Below are 18,696 nucleotides of genomic sequence, written 5' to 3' on the forward strand. Positions count from 1 at the left end.
GTTTTCTCTGAGAAGCAGCAGCAGCAAAAGAAACTGAAGTGGACCACCACCAACACCAATGTGCTTAAAGATAATCTGTACCCTAACCTATCTCTAAAAATAAAGAAATTAATGAATCATTGGATGATGCAAAAAGTATTAGCAGCTTAAAATGAGCTACAGACAAGTCTCATTATTATTTTCTATGAATATTATTCATACATGGTAACTGTTTGAATTCCCACAGCCTTCCACGTGCTAGGCAAGGACTATACTGATGAGCCCAGTGACTGTTAGAATTCCTAGGCTATCTTGAAATCTTTCATTTCAATGCTACAAAGTCTAGATTATTTTTCTTCCTTATTTGAAAAAAAAAAAGAAGTTTCTTATAGAATAAAGAGCAAGAATACTATTTTCACTATTTTTTACTGAAAATTTTATAGCTATGAGTATTTTATTTTAAGCAGGCCTAACAACAAAAGTTCCTTAAGAAGAAAAAAACAGATTCAAACATTAAATGCCTAGAGCTATAGTGGTAGCTGGAGATTCCTGATGTCTCTTCAAGACTCATCACCATCACACACCAAAAGGCCTAGGTTTCACTTGTAAATTGTTGTTTAAAAAAAAAAGAGTGCCAGGTTTGCAGGACCAAGTGGTGTACACCTACAATCCCAAGCAATTCAGGAGACTGAGGCAGGAGGTTCACAAGTTCGAGGTCAAAACTGGGAATGGAACCACCATTTGTCCCAGCTATCCCTCTCCTCGGTTTATACCCCAAAGACTTAAAAACAGCATACTACAGGGATACAACTACAGGGATACAGCCGCGTCAATGTTTATAGCAGCACAATTCACAATAGCTAAACTGTGGAGCCAACCTAGATGCCCTTCAGTGGGAGGATGAATGGATTTTAAAAAAAAATGTGGCACATATACACAATGGAATTTTACTCAGCAATAAAAGAGAATAAAACCATGGCATTTGCAGGTAAATGGATGGTGTTGGAGAAGATAATGCTAAGTTAGCCAATCCAAAAAAAAAAAAACAACTGCTGAATGTTTTCTCTGATATAAAGAGGCTGACTCATAGTGGGGTAGGGAGGGGGAGCATGGGAGGAATAGATGAATTCTAGATAGGACGGAGGGGTGGGAGGGCAAGGGAGAGAGGGCAAGGGATTAACAAAGATGGTGGAATGTGATGGACATCATCATCCAAAGTACATGTGTGAAGACACGAACTGGTGTCAACATACTTTATATACAACCAGAGATATGAAAAATTGTGCTGTATACATGTAATAAGAATTATGATGCACTCTGCTGTCATTTTTCTTAAATCAATAAAAAAATATTACAAAGGAAAAAAAAAGTTCGAGGTCAGTCTCAGTAACTTATCAAGACCCTTGACAACTTAGTGAGACACTGTCTCCAAATAAATATTTTTTTTTTTAAAGGCTGGGGATGGGGGTGGGGCTGGAGCTCAATGGTAGAGCGCCTGCCTCGAACCACTGGGTTCCATCCTCAGCACCACATAAAAATAATAAATAAATAAAGATATTGTGTCCATCTACAGCTAAAAATATATATATATAAAAAAAGAAAGGCTGAGGGTGTTGGGGTTGTGGCTCAGTGATAGAGCACTTGCCAGGCACTGGGTTCAATCCTTTGCACCACATAAAAATAAATAAAGATACTGTTTAATCTACAAGTAAAATATATTTTAAACAGGGAGGCAGGGAGGGGGGAGCCTGCAGATGTAGCTCAGTGGCACAGCACCCCTGGGTTCAATCTCCAGTACAAAAAAAAAGCCAGGTTTTCACTGACCTTAAATACAAGAATCCCGGCACTTAATACTATAATCCTAAATGTGTATTAGAGCATACACCACTTTTTACAAAATGCAGGGGTTTCGGTTTTTTGTCTGATTTTCTTTAGTTGTTGATGGGCCTTTATCTTATTCATTTATATGAGGTACTCAGAATCGAACCCAGTGCCTCACACATGCTAGGCAAGTGCTCTACCACTGAGCTACAACTTAAGCTCCACAAAATGCAGTTTTTAATCAATTCTGAAAGAAACATGATCATTGTAGAGAATCTTGATCCTTTTTTGAAAGATTTTAATAATGATGTTTACTATTAATTCATATCATATTGTGAATAATTATATATTTTTTAAATATTTTTCAGTTGTAGATAGGCACAATATATTTGTTTATTTTTATGTGGTGCCAAGGATTGAATCCAGTGCCTCAAGCATGCTAGGCAAGCGCTCTATCTCTAAGCCACAACCCTGGCTCTCTCTCTATATTTTTTATAATAATGATGTGTATCAAAACAAATGCAGGCCCAGGTGCCATGACACACAGACACCTGTAATCCCAGCTACTGAAAAGGCTGAGGCAGGAAGATATCAAGTTTGAGGCCAGCCTGGACAATTCAGCAAGACCCTATCTCAAAAAACAAAGAGATCAGTGGTAGAGCACCACTGGGTTCAATCTCCAAATACAGGAAGGAGGGGGGAAAAAAATAGATTAGCTAGGTGTTTAAGCAAGGAACAAGTAATTAACAGACACATCAGTCCTAAAGTCATAGAGGAATCTCTTTAGAACCTGCCCATCAAGTTAGAAATGTAGCTCAGCCAGGCCCAGTGGCACATACCTGTAATCTCAGCTGCTCAGGAGGCTGAGACAGGAGGATCGAAAGTTCAAAGCCTTTGGGATAAAAATGGGAGTTCATAACCCACTTGAATCTAATGTATGAAATATGATATGTCAAGAGCTTTGTAATGTTTTGAACAACCAAAAAAAAAAGAAAAGAAAAGAAAGTTCAAAGCCAGGGCTGGGGTTGTGGCTCAGCAGTAGAACGCTCGCCTCTCATGTGCAAGACCCTGGGATCGATCCTCAGCACCACATTAAAAATAAATAAGTGAAATAAAAGTATTGTGTCCAACTACAACTAAAAAATAAATATTAAAAAAAAAAGAAAGTTCAAAGCCAAAAAAGCAAGGCACTAAGCAACTCAGTGAGACCCTGTCTCTAAATATAATACAAAACAGGGCTGAGGGTGTGGTTCAGTGGTCACTTCTCTATGAGTTCAATCCCCAGTACCCAAAAAAAAAGGAAATGTAGCCCAGTGGTAGAACACTTTGCCTAGAACATACCCATCAATTCTGGGGATAAATTCTTGTTTCAGAGTAATTCCATAATCTTATACCTTTTTGTTGTTGTTGTTTTACAGATCAAATTTAAGAATTCATGCTAATTGGGGCTGGGGTGGTGGCTCAGTGGTAGAGTGCTTGCCTACCATGTGTGAGGCACTAGGTTCGATTCTCAGCACCACATACAAATAAATAAAATAAAGGTCCATTGACAACTAAAAAATATTAAAAAAAAAAAAAAGAATTCATGCTAACTAAGCACACAAAAGATTGTAATAATGAGATATACATCCAGCCCCTATAATCCTAGTTTCATATGCACTACCTAAACCTGAAAAAAAAAAAAACTGTAATGTCTGGTGCATGACTGTAACCCCAGAGGCTCTGGAGGTACAGGCAGGAAAATTGGGAGTTCAAAGCCAGCCTCAGCAAAAGCAAGGCTCTCAGCAACTTAGTGAGACCCTATCTCTAAATAAAATACAAAAATAGGGCTGGAGATGTGGCTCAGTGGTCCAGTGCCCCTGAATTCAATCCAGGTACACTGCCCCCGTTAAAAAAACAAAAAAACAAAACTGTTATGTTTATGTTTTGAATGGACTTGATACTTCAAAGAAAACTGGTATATATTACAGAAACTACCTTTCCCCCTATCTGAGACAGAAACTAAAGAAAGTCACCTCTATTGTTTTGGTCTCATCATTTTTTAATCTGGACCTAGGAAATAACAATTCATACCAAACAAATAATGTTTTTCATGGGTTACAGAGCTTCTCAGCCTGGCCCCATCACCACATAAGACTCTAATGTTCATGTGGAAGATAAAGAAAAAAGGGAGAGTGATCTCATTAAATTAGTGATCTCATTAAATCTCAGTAAAGACCAAGGGAAGAGGCCTAGGGTACAAAAATGACCAAAATATGTTATGTGCATATACAACTATGTCACAAAGAATCCTATTATAACAAATAATCATAATGCAACAATAAAAACTTTTAATTAAAAAAAATCTAGACAGAAGCTGGGCACAGGCCTGTAAATGGCACAGGCCTGTAATCCCAGCGGCTGGGGAGGCTGAGACAGGAGGATTGCGAATTCAAAGCCAGCCTCAGTAAAAGCAAGGCGCTAAGCAACTTAGTGACACCCTGTCTCTAAATAAAATACAACATAGGGCTAGGATGTGGCTCAGTGGCCAAGTACCCCTGAATTCAATCCCTGGTACCCGCCCCACCAAAAAAAAAAAAAAAAAAATCTAGTCAGGTGCCTTGGTGCATGCCTGTAATCCCAGAGGCTCAGAAGGCTGAGGTAGGAGGATTATGAGTTCAAAGCCAGCCTCAGTAATGGTGAGGCACTAAGCAACTTAGGGAAACCCTGTCTCTAAATAAAATTCAAAACAGGAAATAGGGCTGGGGCTATGATTCAGTGGTTGAGTGCCCCTGAGTTCAATCACTAGTACCAAAAAAAAAAAAAAAAATCCCAATACTCACTCCCCCCCCCACAATATTATGCTTTTTTTTTTTCCTTTTTACAGTGCTGGGAATAGAAGAGCCTTATTTATGCTAGGTAAGAGCTATGCCACTGAGCTATGCCCTTAGCCCACCAATTAGGTTAGGAGGTTTCTTCAAAATCAATTTAAAAAGAACTGGAGTGATAGTATACTCCTGGGTTCAATTCCCAGTACCACCAAAAAAAAAAAAAAAATTGCTTATTCTAGATTCTCTAGCACTGAGAAGTACAGCCTAAACTACTTGCTATAGAAATACCTTCCCCTATTCCAGAGAAACAGAAATTAAAAATGATGATTATTCTAGTGGCCAGGGAAGGCAACCAAGAAGTTCTTCTGTGGTGTACACAGGAGAAAAATCTTATAGTAATTGATTTGGAGAAAGGAAGTACTCCCAACTATCTGAGATAGCAAAGCAAGATGGAAAGAACAAAAGGGGCTGAAGGTAAAATGGCTGGAACTGCACTGGAGGTATGTGAATCAAAGATAGGAGCTAAGATTTCTAATGCTGGCACTGCAATAGACCAGTCACTCTACTCTGAAATGGGGCTTAAATCAGGTGCAGCGGTGCACATCTATAATCCCAGGGACTCAAGAGACTGAGGCAGGAGGATCCCAAATTCAAGGCCAACCTGGGCAATTGAGCAAGATCCTATCTCAAAAAATAAAAAAGGACCAGAGATATAGTTTAGAGGGAGAGCTCCACTGGGTTCAATCCCCAGTCCACAATTCATTTATTAATTAAATTTCACTATTTAGAAAAAATTGAAGTACCTCAACATGATCCAAATCAGAAAATGAGATTCAAATCCACACTGTGTCTTAATTTTTACCTCCTAAAAATATTTCAGCTCCTTTCTCAAGGAGGGACTATTTTACTTTTCAATTCATAAGTGCTAGAAGGTCAGGTTTCAGGAAGAAAACCTTCAGAGCCCTTTTACCCCAAATTACTAAGTCTAAGACCTACACTCGGAAATTGTAAGAGTAATTCTCATATCCAAATGAGATTTTACCTAATGCCAATTACAATATCATTAATTACTAGCAGTAATGAAAATGAGAAATTTTCGCCTTTCCCTTTGCTCCTTTCCCTCCTTCAAAGGCCTCAATTTAACATCATGAATCATTTGGTCTTTGACATATGGTTACTTCCAGGGGACAGATGACATTTAGCACAGGACATGTAAGACTGTGGGAAAAGGGAAGTTCTTGGCCACAATAAACAAGACAAAACCCGGCCCTTGGGAAAAGTGCCAAAATCTCTGAAGTCTACTGTACAGCAGTTAAATTGTTAACTTTAAAAATTATATTATAAAAATAAAAACCACAGCCAGGTACAGTGGTGCAAATCCATAAATCAGGAAGACTCTGTCTCAAAAAAAAAAAAATCAAATGGCTAGAGATATATCTCAATGGTAGAACACCCCTGGGTTCAATCCCCAGTACTATAAAATATATACATACATACACAAACAAAATGAAAACCACAACATGGAATTAAAATTGCTTTTCAAAACTACACTACAAAGATATTAATTTAGTAGGGCACAGGGGTGCATACTTGTAATCCCAGCAGGAGACTGATTTGGGAGACTAAGGCAAGTTCAAGGTCAGCCTTAGCAATTTAGAGGAAGAAGGTGGTGGGGCTGAGGCTATAACTCGGTGGTAAAGTGACCCTGGATTCAATCCCTGATACTACAAAATAAATACATACATATATAAAAGTAAAACCACAGCATGATTTTAAAACTGCTTTGTCAAAACTGCATTATAAAGATGTTAATTTATACAGCACGCCTATAATCCCAGTGATGACTCAGTAGGCTGAGGCAGGAGGATTCCAAGTGTGAGGCCAGCCTGGGCAACTTAGGGAGACCCTGTCTCAAAAATAGATAAACTGATAGCCAGATAGATAGATAGACAGAGCAGGCAGCCTAGAAGTGTAGCTCAATCCCCAGTACCACCAAAAAATAATATAATAGTAGCTAACTTTACTCAGTACTTACTATGTAACCATTGGACTAAGTCTCTACATTCATTTCCTTATTAATTGTTACAATGCTATAAATTCTAAATAAATATGAACTCTACGAATAGTCTCCTTAGAAAGGAGCTGGAGGTATAACTCAGTGGTAGATCACTTATCTACAATGCACAAGGTCCTGAGCTTGAGCCCCAGAACCAAAAAAAATAAATAAATAGCATAACCTAAGTTATGGGCTACAGATATGCTTCAATGGTAGAGTGCTTGCCTAGCATGAAGGAGACCCCAGATTCAATCTCTAGTATATTAAAAAATAAAATAACGTTGAGAATGAAGATTAGTAGTGATATGTAGAAATTATCCTTCACATTGCCAACTGCCAGGCCATTAAGAAAGGCTTTTACCTGTACATATAAACATGTCAAAAAGCAATGTATATTAGGGGCTGGGGTTGTGGCTCAGCGGTAGAGCACTCATCTAGCGAGTGCGAGGCCCTGGATTCAATCCTCAACACCACATAAAAATAAATAAATAAAATAAAGGTATTGTGTTCAACTACAACTAAAAAATAAATACTAAAAATAATTTTTTTAAAAAAGCAATGAATTAGTGACACAAAAGCATTTGGGTTTTTAGTTTAGAACGATAACATTCTGTATTTGTCTCCAAAAATAATTACTTCTCTTGTACAAAAAAAGAAAAACAAAAGAAAAAGAAAAAAAGCAGCAGCAGCTACAAAGAAAATAAAATTTTATTGTGATTGTGGCCACACCTCGAAGTGGAGAACTGCCAACACTTTCTTAAGCAACAAATTATTTTCCAAGAGTAATTTATTTTTATTTTTATTTTTGTTCTGGGGGATTCAGAAGCACTCTACCACTGAACTATGTCCCTAACCCTTTTTTTCTGTTTTGAGACAAGGTCTCACTAAGTTGCTGATGATCATAAGTTGTTGAGGCTGGCCTCCTACTTTCTATCCTCCTGACTCAGTCTCCTAAATTGGAGGAATTACAAGCATGCGCCACTACACCTGGCTTCATCACAATTTCTTGCACAGAGTTTTCAATGTTTCTGTTGGCAATATAGCTTTTTTTAAATTTATTTTTTAGTTGTAGATGGACACAATACCTTTTTTTCTAATGTGGTTCTGAGGGTCAAACCCAGGGCCTCACGTGTGCTAGGCAAGTGCTCTACCTCTGAGCCACAGCCCCAATCCTGGCAATATAGTCTCAGTAAAGGTTTTCCAAATATTTTCCTCTGCATCTTTTACATCACATTTTAAGAAGCATTATTGAAACCAAGCACACATATCAATATCAAAATCCAGAAAATTACCTATTATATAATCACTTAGGCATCTGAGTAAATAGGCTTATTACTTCATGGGAAATAATGTAATACGATAGAGGAAACATTGGCAGTATTTGTAGAATAATTTAGACCTGGGTGAAAATCATGGTTCCATCACTTGCTAGCTATGTGATGTTGGGTAATTTCCTTCTCCCAGTCTGAATTTTCTTGTTTGCAAAATGAGAATACTTGTCAGGCACAGTATACATGCCTGTAATCCCAATGGCTTGGGAGGCTGAGACAGGAGAATTACAAGTTCAAGGCCAGCCTCGGCAATTTATCGAGGCCCTAAGTAACTTAAATGCCCAATACAAAGCCTTAGTCAAAGCAGGAGCTGAGGGAAGTTACTGTTATTACTTTGTCATTATACACGTAATCTCCTTAGAGGCAAATCATATTTTTATTATTATGCCATTGTAGGCTCTATTTCTGGAGGAACTGAAGAAAAATGAAGAAATACCAAAATTACGAATGAAGACTTTTTAGCAACATATGTATATACAGGAAATATGACAAGAAGTAATAATGACTTTCCAAAAGTATACTAACATACACAATAAGCCAGGTGCAGTACACAAGCCAGTAATCCCAGAGACTCAGGAGGCTGAGGCAAAAGAATTACAAACTTAAGGACAGCCTTGGCAATCAAAATAAAAAAATGGCTGGGGGTGTAGTTCAGTGATAGACTGCCCCTGGGTTTAATCCCTAGTAATGTAGGGAAAAAAATACATATTAAGCCGGGTGTGGTGGCACAGGCCTATAATCCCAGCATCTTGGGAGGCTGAGGCAGGAGGATCGAAGAGTTCAAAGTCAGCCTCAGCAATGGCGAGACACTAAGCAACTGAGTGAAACCCTGTCTCTAAATAAAATACAAAATGAAGTTGGCAGGCTGGGGCTATAGCTCAGCAATAGAGTACTTGCCTCACACATGCAAGGCACTGGGTTTGATCCTCAGCACCGCATAAAAATAAATAAAAATATTTTTTTTTTAAAATGAAGCTGGGGATGTGCCTCATGGTTGAGTGTCCCTGAGTTCAATCCCTGGTACCCCCCCAAAAAAAATTATATATATATATATATAAACAATGTCTCAGGAGGCTGATAGAAGGATGACAAATTCAAGGCCAGCCTGGAGAACTTAACAAAATCCTATCTCAAAAATTTAAAAGGGATGAACAGGTAGCTCAGTGATAGAGTACTTGTCTAGCATGTACTAAGGTACTGGATTAGTCCCTAGGGGTCCAATCCCCAGTACCACCAAAATAAATAGTAAAATGAGCAATGTTCTTATTTTTATAAGGCATTCTAAAAGGAGATGCTGCTGCCTTTACAAACCAGAACTACCCTTCATTCATTCCACAAGTATTTCCAGAATGTCCAGTAAATGCCAGTCATTATGTTTAAGCAATGTGCCAAGATGGTGAAAAAGATCAAAAAGTACCAATCCTCCTAGTGTGTATAGTCATGAAATCACATTAAGTGCAAATTTGTAATAAATGATCTGAAGAACAAGTAAATGAGAGCCAGGAGCAGGGACTTAATCTAACTCAAAAGATCAGGATCAAGGTAAAGCTAGGAGCCATAGCACATGCCTATAATCCCAGTGACTCAGAAGGCTGAGGCAGGAGGATAGCAAATTCAAGGCCAGCCACCACAACTTGGCAACACCCTTTCTTAAAATAAAAAGGGCTGGGGATGTGGCTCAGTAGTAAAGTGCCCCTGGATTTAACCTTCAGTAACAACAACAACAATTAAAAAAAGATCAAGGTTCTGTAAGAAAATAAAAACTGAGAGCAGTGGATAAGGAAGGAGTTCACAGTAGAGGTATTTCCAGACAGAGGAAAGCAGCTTGTACAAAAACGCTGTAGCGACACTTCTCAGAGGAGGATGTACAATCAATCAACAAGTACCTGAAAAAATGCTCACCATCTCTAGCAGTCAGAGAAATACAAATCAAAACCACCCTAAGATACCATCTCACTCCAGTAAGATTGGCAGCCATTATGAAGTCAAACAACAACAAGTGCTGGCGAGGATGTGGGGAAAAGGGTACACTTGTACATTGCTGGTGGGACTGCAAATTGGTGCGGCCAATTTGGAAAGCAGTATGGAGATTCCTGGGAAAGCTGGGAATGGAACCACCATTTGACCCAGCTATTGCCCTTCTCGGACTATTCCCTGAAGACCTTAAAAGAGCGTACTATAGGGATACTGCTACATCGATGTTCATAGCAGCACAATTCACAATAGCTAGACTGTGGAACCAACTTAGATGCCCTTCAATAGATGAATGGATTAAAAAAATGTGGCATTTATACACAATGGAGTATTACTCAGCACTAAAAAATGACAAATCATGGAATTTGCAGGGAAATGGATGGCATTAGAGCAGATTATGCTAAGTGAAGTTAGCCAATCCCTAAAAAACAAATGCCAAATGTCTTCTTTGATATAAGGAGAGCAACTAAAAACAGAGCAGGGAGGAAGAGCATGAGAAAAAGATTAACATTAAACAGGGATGAGAGGTGGGAGGGAAAAGGGAGAGAGAAGGGAAATTGCATGGAAATGGAAGGAGACCCTCATTGTTATACAAAATTACATATAAGAGGAAGTGAGGGGCTGGGGATGTGGCTCAAGTGGTAGCGCGCTCGTCTGGCATGCGTGTGGCCCGGGTTCGATCCTCAGCACCACATACCAACAAAGATGTTGTGTCTGCCGATAACTAAAAAAATAAAAATAAATATTTAAAAAAAAAAAAAAGAGGAAGTGAGGGGAAAGGGGAAAAAAAATCAAGGGAGAGAAATGAATTACAGTAGATGGGGTAGAGAGAGAAGATGGGAGGGGAGGGGAGGGGGGATAGTAGAGGATAGGAAAGGCAGCAGAATACAACAGTCACTAGTATGGCAATATGTAAAAACGTGGATGTGTAACCGATGTGATTCTGCAATCTGTATACGGGGTAAAAATGGGAGTTCATAACCCACTTGAATCAAATGTATAAAATATGATATGTCAAGAGCTTTGTAATGTTTTGAACAACCAATAAAAAAAAAGAAAGATAAAAAGAAAAAAAACCCCTGTAGCATCAGACACAGTGGCACAGGCCTATAATCCCAGCTGAGTCAGGGAAGCTGAAGCAGGGAGGCTGGAGCAGAGGATCCAAAGTTCAAAGCCAACCTCAGCAACTTAGTAAGACCTTGTCTCAAAATAAAAAGTAAAAAAGGGCTGGGGATATGTCTCAGTGTAAGCACCCATGGGTTCAATCCCTGATATAGAAAAAAAAAAAAAAAGGAAGATCCCATAGTAAGAGGAAACATGTCAAGAATGCAGAACCATAAACCAGAGTGCCTGGAGTAGAGATGAAGTATGAGAATTAGCAAGGTTGCAGGCTGCACAGGATCCCAAGAGCAATGAAAAACCATAAAGGAGGGCTCCCGGTGTTTCAGTGGTAGAATGTATGCCTAGCATGCATGAGGCTCTGGTTTGATCCCCAGCACCACCAAAAACAAAAACATCAAAACATGACTAGGGGCTGGGGTTCTGGCTCAGTGGTAGAGCGCTCACCCAGCACGTGTGAGACCCTGGGTTCGATCCTCAGCACCACATAAAAATAAGTAAAATAAAGGCATTGTATCCAACTACACCTAAGAAACAAATATTAAAAAAAAAAAAAAAAAATGACGAACAGATTTTGTAAATGCTTATTTTATGGACAGGCAGGCTGAAGGGGATGCAATCAGATTTGCAATATGACTTTGGCTCCTGAAATACAAATGGATCATGTAAGAAACAAAATTCCTGTCAGGATAGAAACAGAAATTTGAACTAGGTGGGTGGTGGCAGTGGTGGCAGAAGTTGATAAATTCAAGAAACAGAGAAATGAGGAATACTATATAGAAAGACTGAGGCATAATAGTGTCCAAGAAGATGTCTGGGCTTTTGATTGGCACAACTATATAAAGAGAGACAACATTCAGGAGGGAACTGTTCCAGAAACAACCGTAGGCAGTTCACACACCCTAAAAGGGGCACTTTTCCTTTTGCCTGAAAATGTGTTAATCCAGTGCAATTCCCTATTTGCTTATGAAATAGGGTTCCAAAAGATCTTTTACAGCCCTCACACATGCCTGTAATCTCAGCATCTTGGGAGGCTGAGACAGGAGGATCCAAGTTCGATGCCAGCCTCAGCAACAGTGAGGTGCTAAGCAATTCAGTGTGACCCTGTCTCTAAATAAAATACAAAATAGGGTTGGGGATGTAGTTCAGTGGCCAACTAACCCCCACTCTCCAAAAAAAGAATTTTTTACTATTTTAAAATGGACTCTCAAAAGTACAAAACTTTTCCAACACCAAAATATTGCAGAGATTCTGCCACAAGCTTTGAAATCAACCCCAAATGAGTTCTACAACTGGTTTAAGCAATAGGGCAGCATTATGGAATGTGTGATTTCTGATGACAATCCTTTTGATAAGGCTGACATGCACTTACTACTGTTTAAATATTTTTTTAATAAAACTTTAATACTGAAGAGTATTCTTCCCAGGCACAGTGGCACACGCCTGTAATCTAGTGACTTGGAGGCTGAGGCAGGAAGAACAGAAGTTCTCAGCAACTTAGCAAGGCCCTGAACAATTTAGTCAGGCCCTGCCTCAAAGGGAAAAATTAAAGAGGGTTGGGGATATGGCTCGGTGGTGAAGCATCCATGGGTTCAATTCACAGTACGAAATTTTAAAAAAGAGTACTCTTATGCAATATTAAACTAAAATATGTGAATTTCAGGTATTATCATAATTAGAAAATGCCTTTATGTCTGTTTCAATAATTTGAAATACCTGTAGAAAATGTGGCATTTTGAAGAAAAAAGAAAAATCGGTGTAAATAATAAAAAGCAATAATTTAATATTTATTTATATTTGATAATTTAATATTTATTTTCTTCAGATTTAATTTTTTAATTTGCCATCTAATACCACTTTCATAAAATACTGACATCGTTCCTTTCTTTCTTTTTTTTCTTTTTTTATGGTGCTGGGGATCTCGAACCCAGGGCATTGTGCATGGGAGGCAAGCACTCTACTAACCAAGCTATATCCCCAGCCTTTCTTTTTTTTAACAGTACTGGGGATTGAACCTTGGGCTGCTCTCCCACTGAGCTACATCTCTGTTTCTTTTTATTTTGAGACAGTCTCCTAAATTGCCCAGGCTGGCCTAGAACTTGTGATCTTCCTGCCTCAGCCTCCCAAGTAGCTTCGATTATAGGTGTGGGCCACCATACTAGGCCTGATATCTTTAGTCTCTGGAAATTTCAAATCTGACTGAAAATAGAGATGAAAAGAAATTTGCCCATTTAAAACCAACCTAACATATCTTAGTACTTCCCCAGTTCTTAATATTTCCCCAATTCTCGCAGGATAGGCTACTTGGTCTCCTGCTTGCACTAGGGTCATACTAGCATTTTAGTAACACCCAATTGCAGTTACCAGAAGGTTACCACTGCTTGTAGAAAACAAAATTTATTTTCTTCCAATACTTATATTATCTTAAGACATCAAAAGGCAAAACCTTAGTCTGAGGCCAAATATGAAAAACGTCATCTCCATGAAGGAGGAGAAACATCAAGGACTTTTTTTTTTTTAAATCAGGTGTTGAATAAGCCCATTAACCAATATTAGTTTGTAAAACCAAATTGTCTTCACACTATAGACTGTGCTAGCAAATGTGATCCTTGGGAACAAAGGCTGGAGAGCTTGAAATGGGTTACCAGCAAGGCTCACCTTTTTCTTTTTTCACTTTTATTTTTTTTTTTTTAAATACAGAACCAGACTATGGTTATGTATGAGCACAGCTAAGACTGGGCATGGGCAACGCCAAGAGATGGTGAAACCTTTTGGGGTTCCCCCAATCTCAGCTAGCTGATTTTCCATTTTCCTCAGGAGTGGTCCAAGTCTCCAAAGATGGAAGGGCGGGGGAGGGGGGGATGGCCCAATGGGCTCTTCCCATACCCAAGCCCCCCAAATGACACCGCAAACCACTTCCTTCTGGGAAGTGAAGGTCATAAGGTTTAAGGGACAATGGAGCTCAATGTAAGCTTTGAAAAGATGGAGATAATAAGCTGAGTTGGGGGTAGGGAAGAGAGGGTGAGAGGATGCGCCCAGGCTGGGAGAGCAGAATAGGGAGGTCAAGTCCAGGGACTGTAGGAGCGAAGAGGGCTGGGTCTTTCAGAATCTGTCCAAATAGGCCTACCAAGGCCGTCGGAGTCTCCTGAAGGGCTCACCTGAAAATCTGGGGCATCTGTGTACCCAGTGTGAACACCCCTCTTTGGGGAAGGGAGTCAAGCCCGTAGAAACCCTACCCCGCAAAATGGACTTTTCCTGCCCTTGAAAAACCAAACCCTCACGGAAAAGAAGCAAAACATTTAAAGAGGGTAGAAGGACGGGGGCAGATAGGTGTTCTGCAAACACAGGGGTGGAGGGGCCTCCCAGTTTGGGGAACTTCAATTACCATCGGAATGGGGTGGGGGCTATATGAGGCCAAGAAACCTCAAAGACATAAGAGGACAGGAGCAGGCGCAGGGAGTCCAATGCGCCCTGGGTTTGGGAATGATCGCCCCGGGCGCGGTCATCTGTAGGGGAGGCAGCTCGCAGGCCCCGCGCGGGAGCATGGCGCAGCGGGCCCTGGGAGGCGGAGAGCCCGGCCACGGAAAGCCACCGCCGGACTAGGCCTAGGGGGCTCGGACACACCCACCGCCGCAGCCGCTGACCGGCTTACCTGCTCCTCCTCCGGGGTCAGCTCCGGCGCCATGTCGGGCCGGGGCGCGGTCGCGGGCTCCATTCCGCCGCAGCCGCCGCCGCCGCCCCGCGGACAGGAGCCGTCCGGGAGCAGGAGAGCCCCGCACGCTCGACCTCCGCTTCCGTGTCCCGGAGACTCAGCAGCTCGAAGCCGGCTCACGCATGGTGGGGCCGGCGGGGCCCGGCGCCCGCGGCGGCTGCAAGCGCCGCCTCTGCTCCCTTCAGAAAAATCTCTCCGACTGTCGCTCTCTTCTGGGAGGAAATCCTCTTTTATTTTCTTCGCTCTTTCCTCACCCTACCCCTCCTCTCTGGGCGGGGGGAAGGGGAGTGCAGGCGAGGAGCTAACAGCCGCTCGGGATTAAAAAATGAAATATGCAATCGACAACTTTCAAAGCTGAGCGCGAAGGGTCTCGGCGGAAATTTCCCGAAGGCCGCCGGCCTGCTCGGCGTTCCGCTTCTCCGCGACGCTTCAGCTCCTCCAGAACGTGCCGGCGCCTCGAGGCCGCCCAGTCGGGGCGTCCTCCGGGATGCGGGCCCCGCGACCTGCGCAGCGGCCTCTCAGCCCGGTTCCTCAAAAGCCGCGGCGGCGAGAGGGAGGGGAAGAAGGAGGGAGCGAGGGAAACGCGCCCCCCTCGCGGCTCACGGCCAGCGCTGCGGCCGCGCCGCGTCCGCCCGAGCCCCCCGCGGCTCCATTGAGAAACTGAGCGTCTCATTCACAAACAAGCGGCGAGGAGGGCCCGGCCGAGCCAGGAAGCCGTCCGGGAGGGGGAGACAGAGAGGAGCCCCGGGGAGGAGGGGAGGCCGCGGGGAGGGGCTGCGGGGGGCGGAAGGCGACTCCACCGCGGGAGGAGAGGGAAGAAAGGGTGAGTTTACGAGGCTAAACTCTGTGGAAAAGGAAGAGAATACGTTCGTTGGAAAATTATCTGCTGGCGGGCACCTCCCCTGGGGCTGACTTGCCACTGCCACCTCATTTCTTTCCTTGTCATCTGGAGACGGAAAGGCCCGGGGAAAGATGCTGCGAGGTCCAGGATGCCCAGGTGCGCGGGACAGACGCAGTTCATTGCGGCCCCATCTAGCACGTACGCACTTTCCTTGTTGCCTATATCCTGTAAATCGTCATCAGTGTAGCTAATTTTAATCCTTCACCAAAAAAGAAAGAAAAAAAACGACATCCGGTTTCGAACCTCATTCAGGAATCACTCAGTCTTTGCAAACCTTTGATTTTTCACTCAGGCAAGTGCAGCAAAGAGCTTAGGGGTTTCACAGGATTCGGATTACAGGGTACAGTGTTAATTTGGTGGAGTAGGGGACACAGGAAGGCAAGGCTGGGTCTGTTGTTTTTGTATCATTCCAAACCAAAGGGACCCAATGAACCAGAGTGCCACAGCTAGTCCCAAAGAACTAGTCTCTGGGGCCCTCCCAGAGAGACCCAAAGGAGGGGGTCTTCAGACAACTGAAGAAGGTGCTAAGTTCTAATGCTCTCTTAATACTTTGTCCAGACAGGGACTTGGCTCAGTTGACTAGGCTGGGCTGCTAGACTCACGTGACCCTCATAAGCAGCTGGGACTGCAGCACCACTACCCCTAGCCTCACCTTATTTCTGCCACAGTGTAGTAGCAATTTCTGCTGCTCTTAGTGAACATCAGAAAGAAAAAAAAAAAAAAAAAACACCCTGGTGTTTGAATCTCTTTCTACCCCAGCTAAATTTTCTTCTTTGCCCCAATAAGGCTGACTAGGTTGAGCTCATCAACACATATAGAAACTAATTTGGGTATTGAAACCAAACCCTCCTCCAAAAACAGTCTATTAACAGGTATATTTATATGCCAGGTACTGGGCTATGCACTGCAGTGGTCTATTCCATGTTGAAGGACATGGGAAAAATGAATCATGACATAAAAAGGCAAACTCAAAAAATGTGCATAATACGCTGTCACTTGTAGGGCTGGGGTTGTGGCTCAGTGGTAGAGTGCTTGCCTAGCATGTGTGAGGCTCTGGGTTCGATTCTCAGCACCACATATAAGTAAATAAATAAAGGTCGATCGACAACTAAAAGAAAATTTAAATATGCTGTCACTTGTAAAAAGAACAGCATATTCATTTGTAAATTCATTTATACATAGAAAAACTTTGGAAGAATACATAAGAAAGGTAATAGAGGTTTTCTCTTAAGAGGGGAACTGGGAGATGGAAACAAATGAAAGGGAGATTTTTTTTCCCCTATATGGTCTTTTGTACATTTTGTTTGATTTACTTTTTATTAAAATATACATTCAGGAAAAGTGCAAATGTAAGTGTAAAGCTTGATGAATTTTCATAACTGAACACACTCATGTAACCAACACACACATCAAGAAATAGTACATTCGGGGCTGGGGATGTGGCTCAAGCGGTAGCGCGCTTGCCTGGTATGCGTGCGGCCCGGGTTCGATCCTCAGCACCACATACAAAACAAAGATGTTGTGTCTGCCGATAACTAAAAAATAAATATTAAAATTCTCTCTCTATTAAAAAAAAAAAAAAAGAAATAGTACATTCATTGTCAAGCATGGTGGCACACACCTATAATCCCAGTGACTAGGGACGCTGAGGCTGGAAGATCTAAAGTTCAAGGCCAACTTCAGCAACTTAGTGAGGCCATAAGCAATATAATGAGACCCTGTCTTTTAAAATCTTGGAGACTAGAAATGAAACTCAGGAAAAATGATAGCATACACATACACTAGAATAAATTGACATTTATTGTGTCCCTACTACACTTCCCCCAGATAGTGTTCTAAATGACATTCGTTATATATAATCTTACCATAGAAGTATAAGATAAGTGAAACTCTGATCTTTATTTTACAAGAAATATAGAAAGTAGATCCGTATGTTCTGATATAGCCTCCTTGAGATTTTGGGTGTTTGGCTGTATAGCCTGGAAGGGAAGACTGTGGTAAGGTTGAGGGACTGCATGTGACAGACAAAATCACATTTATATTAAATTAACATAAATCAGGTATGGAGGAGCTTACCTGTAATCTCAGCAATTAGGGCAGCTGAGGCAGGAAGATCCAAATTCAAGGCCAGCATGGGCAACTTAGTAAGACCCTGCCTCAAAAAGAAGGGCTGGGGATGAAGCTCAGTGGGATCCTTGGGGTCCAATCCCCAGTTTAAAAAAAAAAATTAACATGAACTGAAATACGACAATAGAAAATAAAAGAGGGAAACCTGGGGGTGGAGTGTGAAGGTTTATACTTTTGTGGGGTTTGCTTTTTTTTTTTTAAGAAACATTTTTAAAATATCTTTTTAGTTGTAGATGGACATAATACCTTTATTTTATTTGTTTTCATTTTTATGTGTGCCGGGGATCAAACCCAGTGCCTCATGCATGCTAGGCAAGTGCTCTACCACTGAGCCACAACCCTGACCCCTAGTTTTTGCTTTTAAAACATAAATTTCGGTCTGGGATTGTGAGGCACTGGGTTTAATTCTTAGCATCACATAAAAATAAAGCTATGGGGGGGGGCTGGGGGTGTGGCTCAAGCGGTAGCGCGCTTGCCTGGCATGCGTGCGGCCTGGGTTCGATCCTTGCACCACATACAAACAAAGATGTTGTGTCCCCCGAAAATTAAAAAATAAATATTAAAATTCTCTTTCTCTCTCTCAAAAAAATAAGTAAAAAATAAAGCTATGGTGTCCATCTACAACTAAAAATACTTGAAAAAAATTTTTCAGATCTCTATCTAGAAATCTTTTTGTGTGTGTGTGCGTGTGCAGGTGGTGCTGGTGTCATATGGTGCTGAGATTAAACCCATGGCCTTGTGCATACAAGGCAAGCGCTCTACCAACTGAGCTTATATCCCCAGCCCTCTATCTAGAAACCTTCTTCTCTCCACTCCCACTTTCACCAAATTTAACTCATTCTTAAGACCTCAACTCCAGACCCAGC

General features: G+C 41.5%; 1 protein-coding gene across 1 annotated transcript in view; it reads right to left on the reverse strand.

Moving 5' to 3' along the window:
* Positions 1 to 15,045, reverse strand: part of Ptpn9 (protein tyrosine phosphatase non-receptor type 9) — an 88,326-nt gene extending 73,281 nt beyond the window's left edge. Inside the window, exon 1 of the mRNA XM_027924664.3 lies at positions 14,743 to 15,045. Within this exon, the coding sequence (XP_027780465.1) occupies positions 14,743 to 14,805 (63 nt within the window). The 5' untranslated portion in view covers positions 14,806 to 15,045. The remainder of the gene's footprint in view (positions 1 to 14,742) is intronic.
* Positions 15,046 to 18,696: the final 3,651 nt, after the last annotated feature.

The sequence above is a fragment of the Marmota flaviventris genome, chromosome 2 (genome assembly GCF_047511675.1).
Source record: "Marmota flaviventris isolate mMarFla1 chromosome 2, mMarFla1.hap1, whole genome shotgun sequence".
Taxonomy (NCBI): Eukaryota; Metazoa; Chordata; class Mammalia; order Rodentia; family Sciuridae; genus Marmota; species Marmota flaviventris.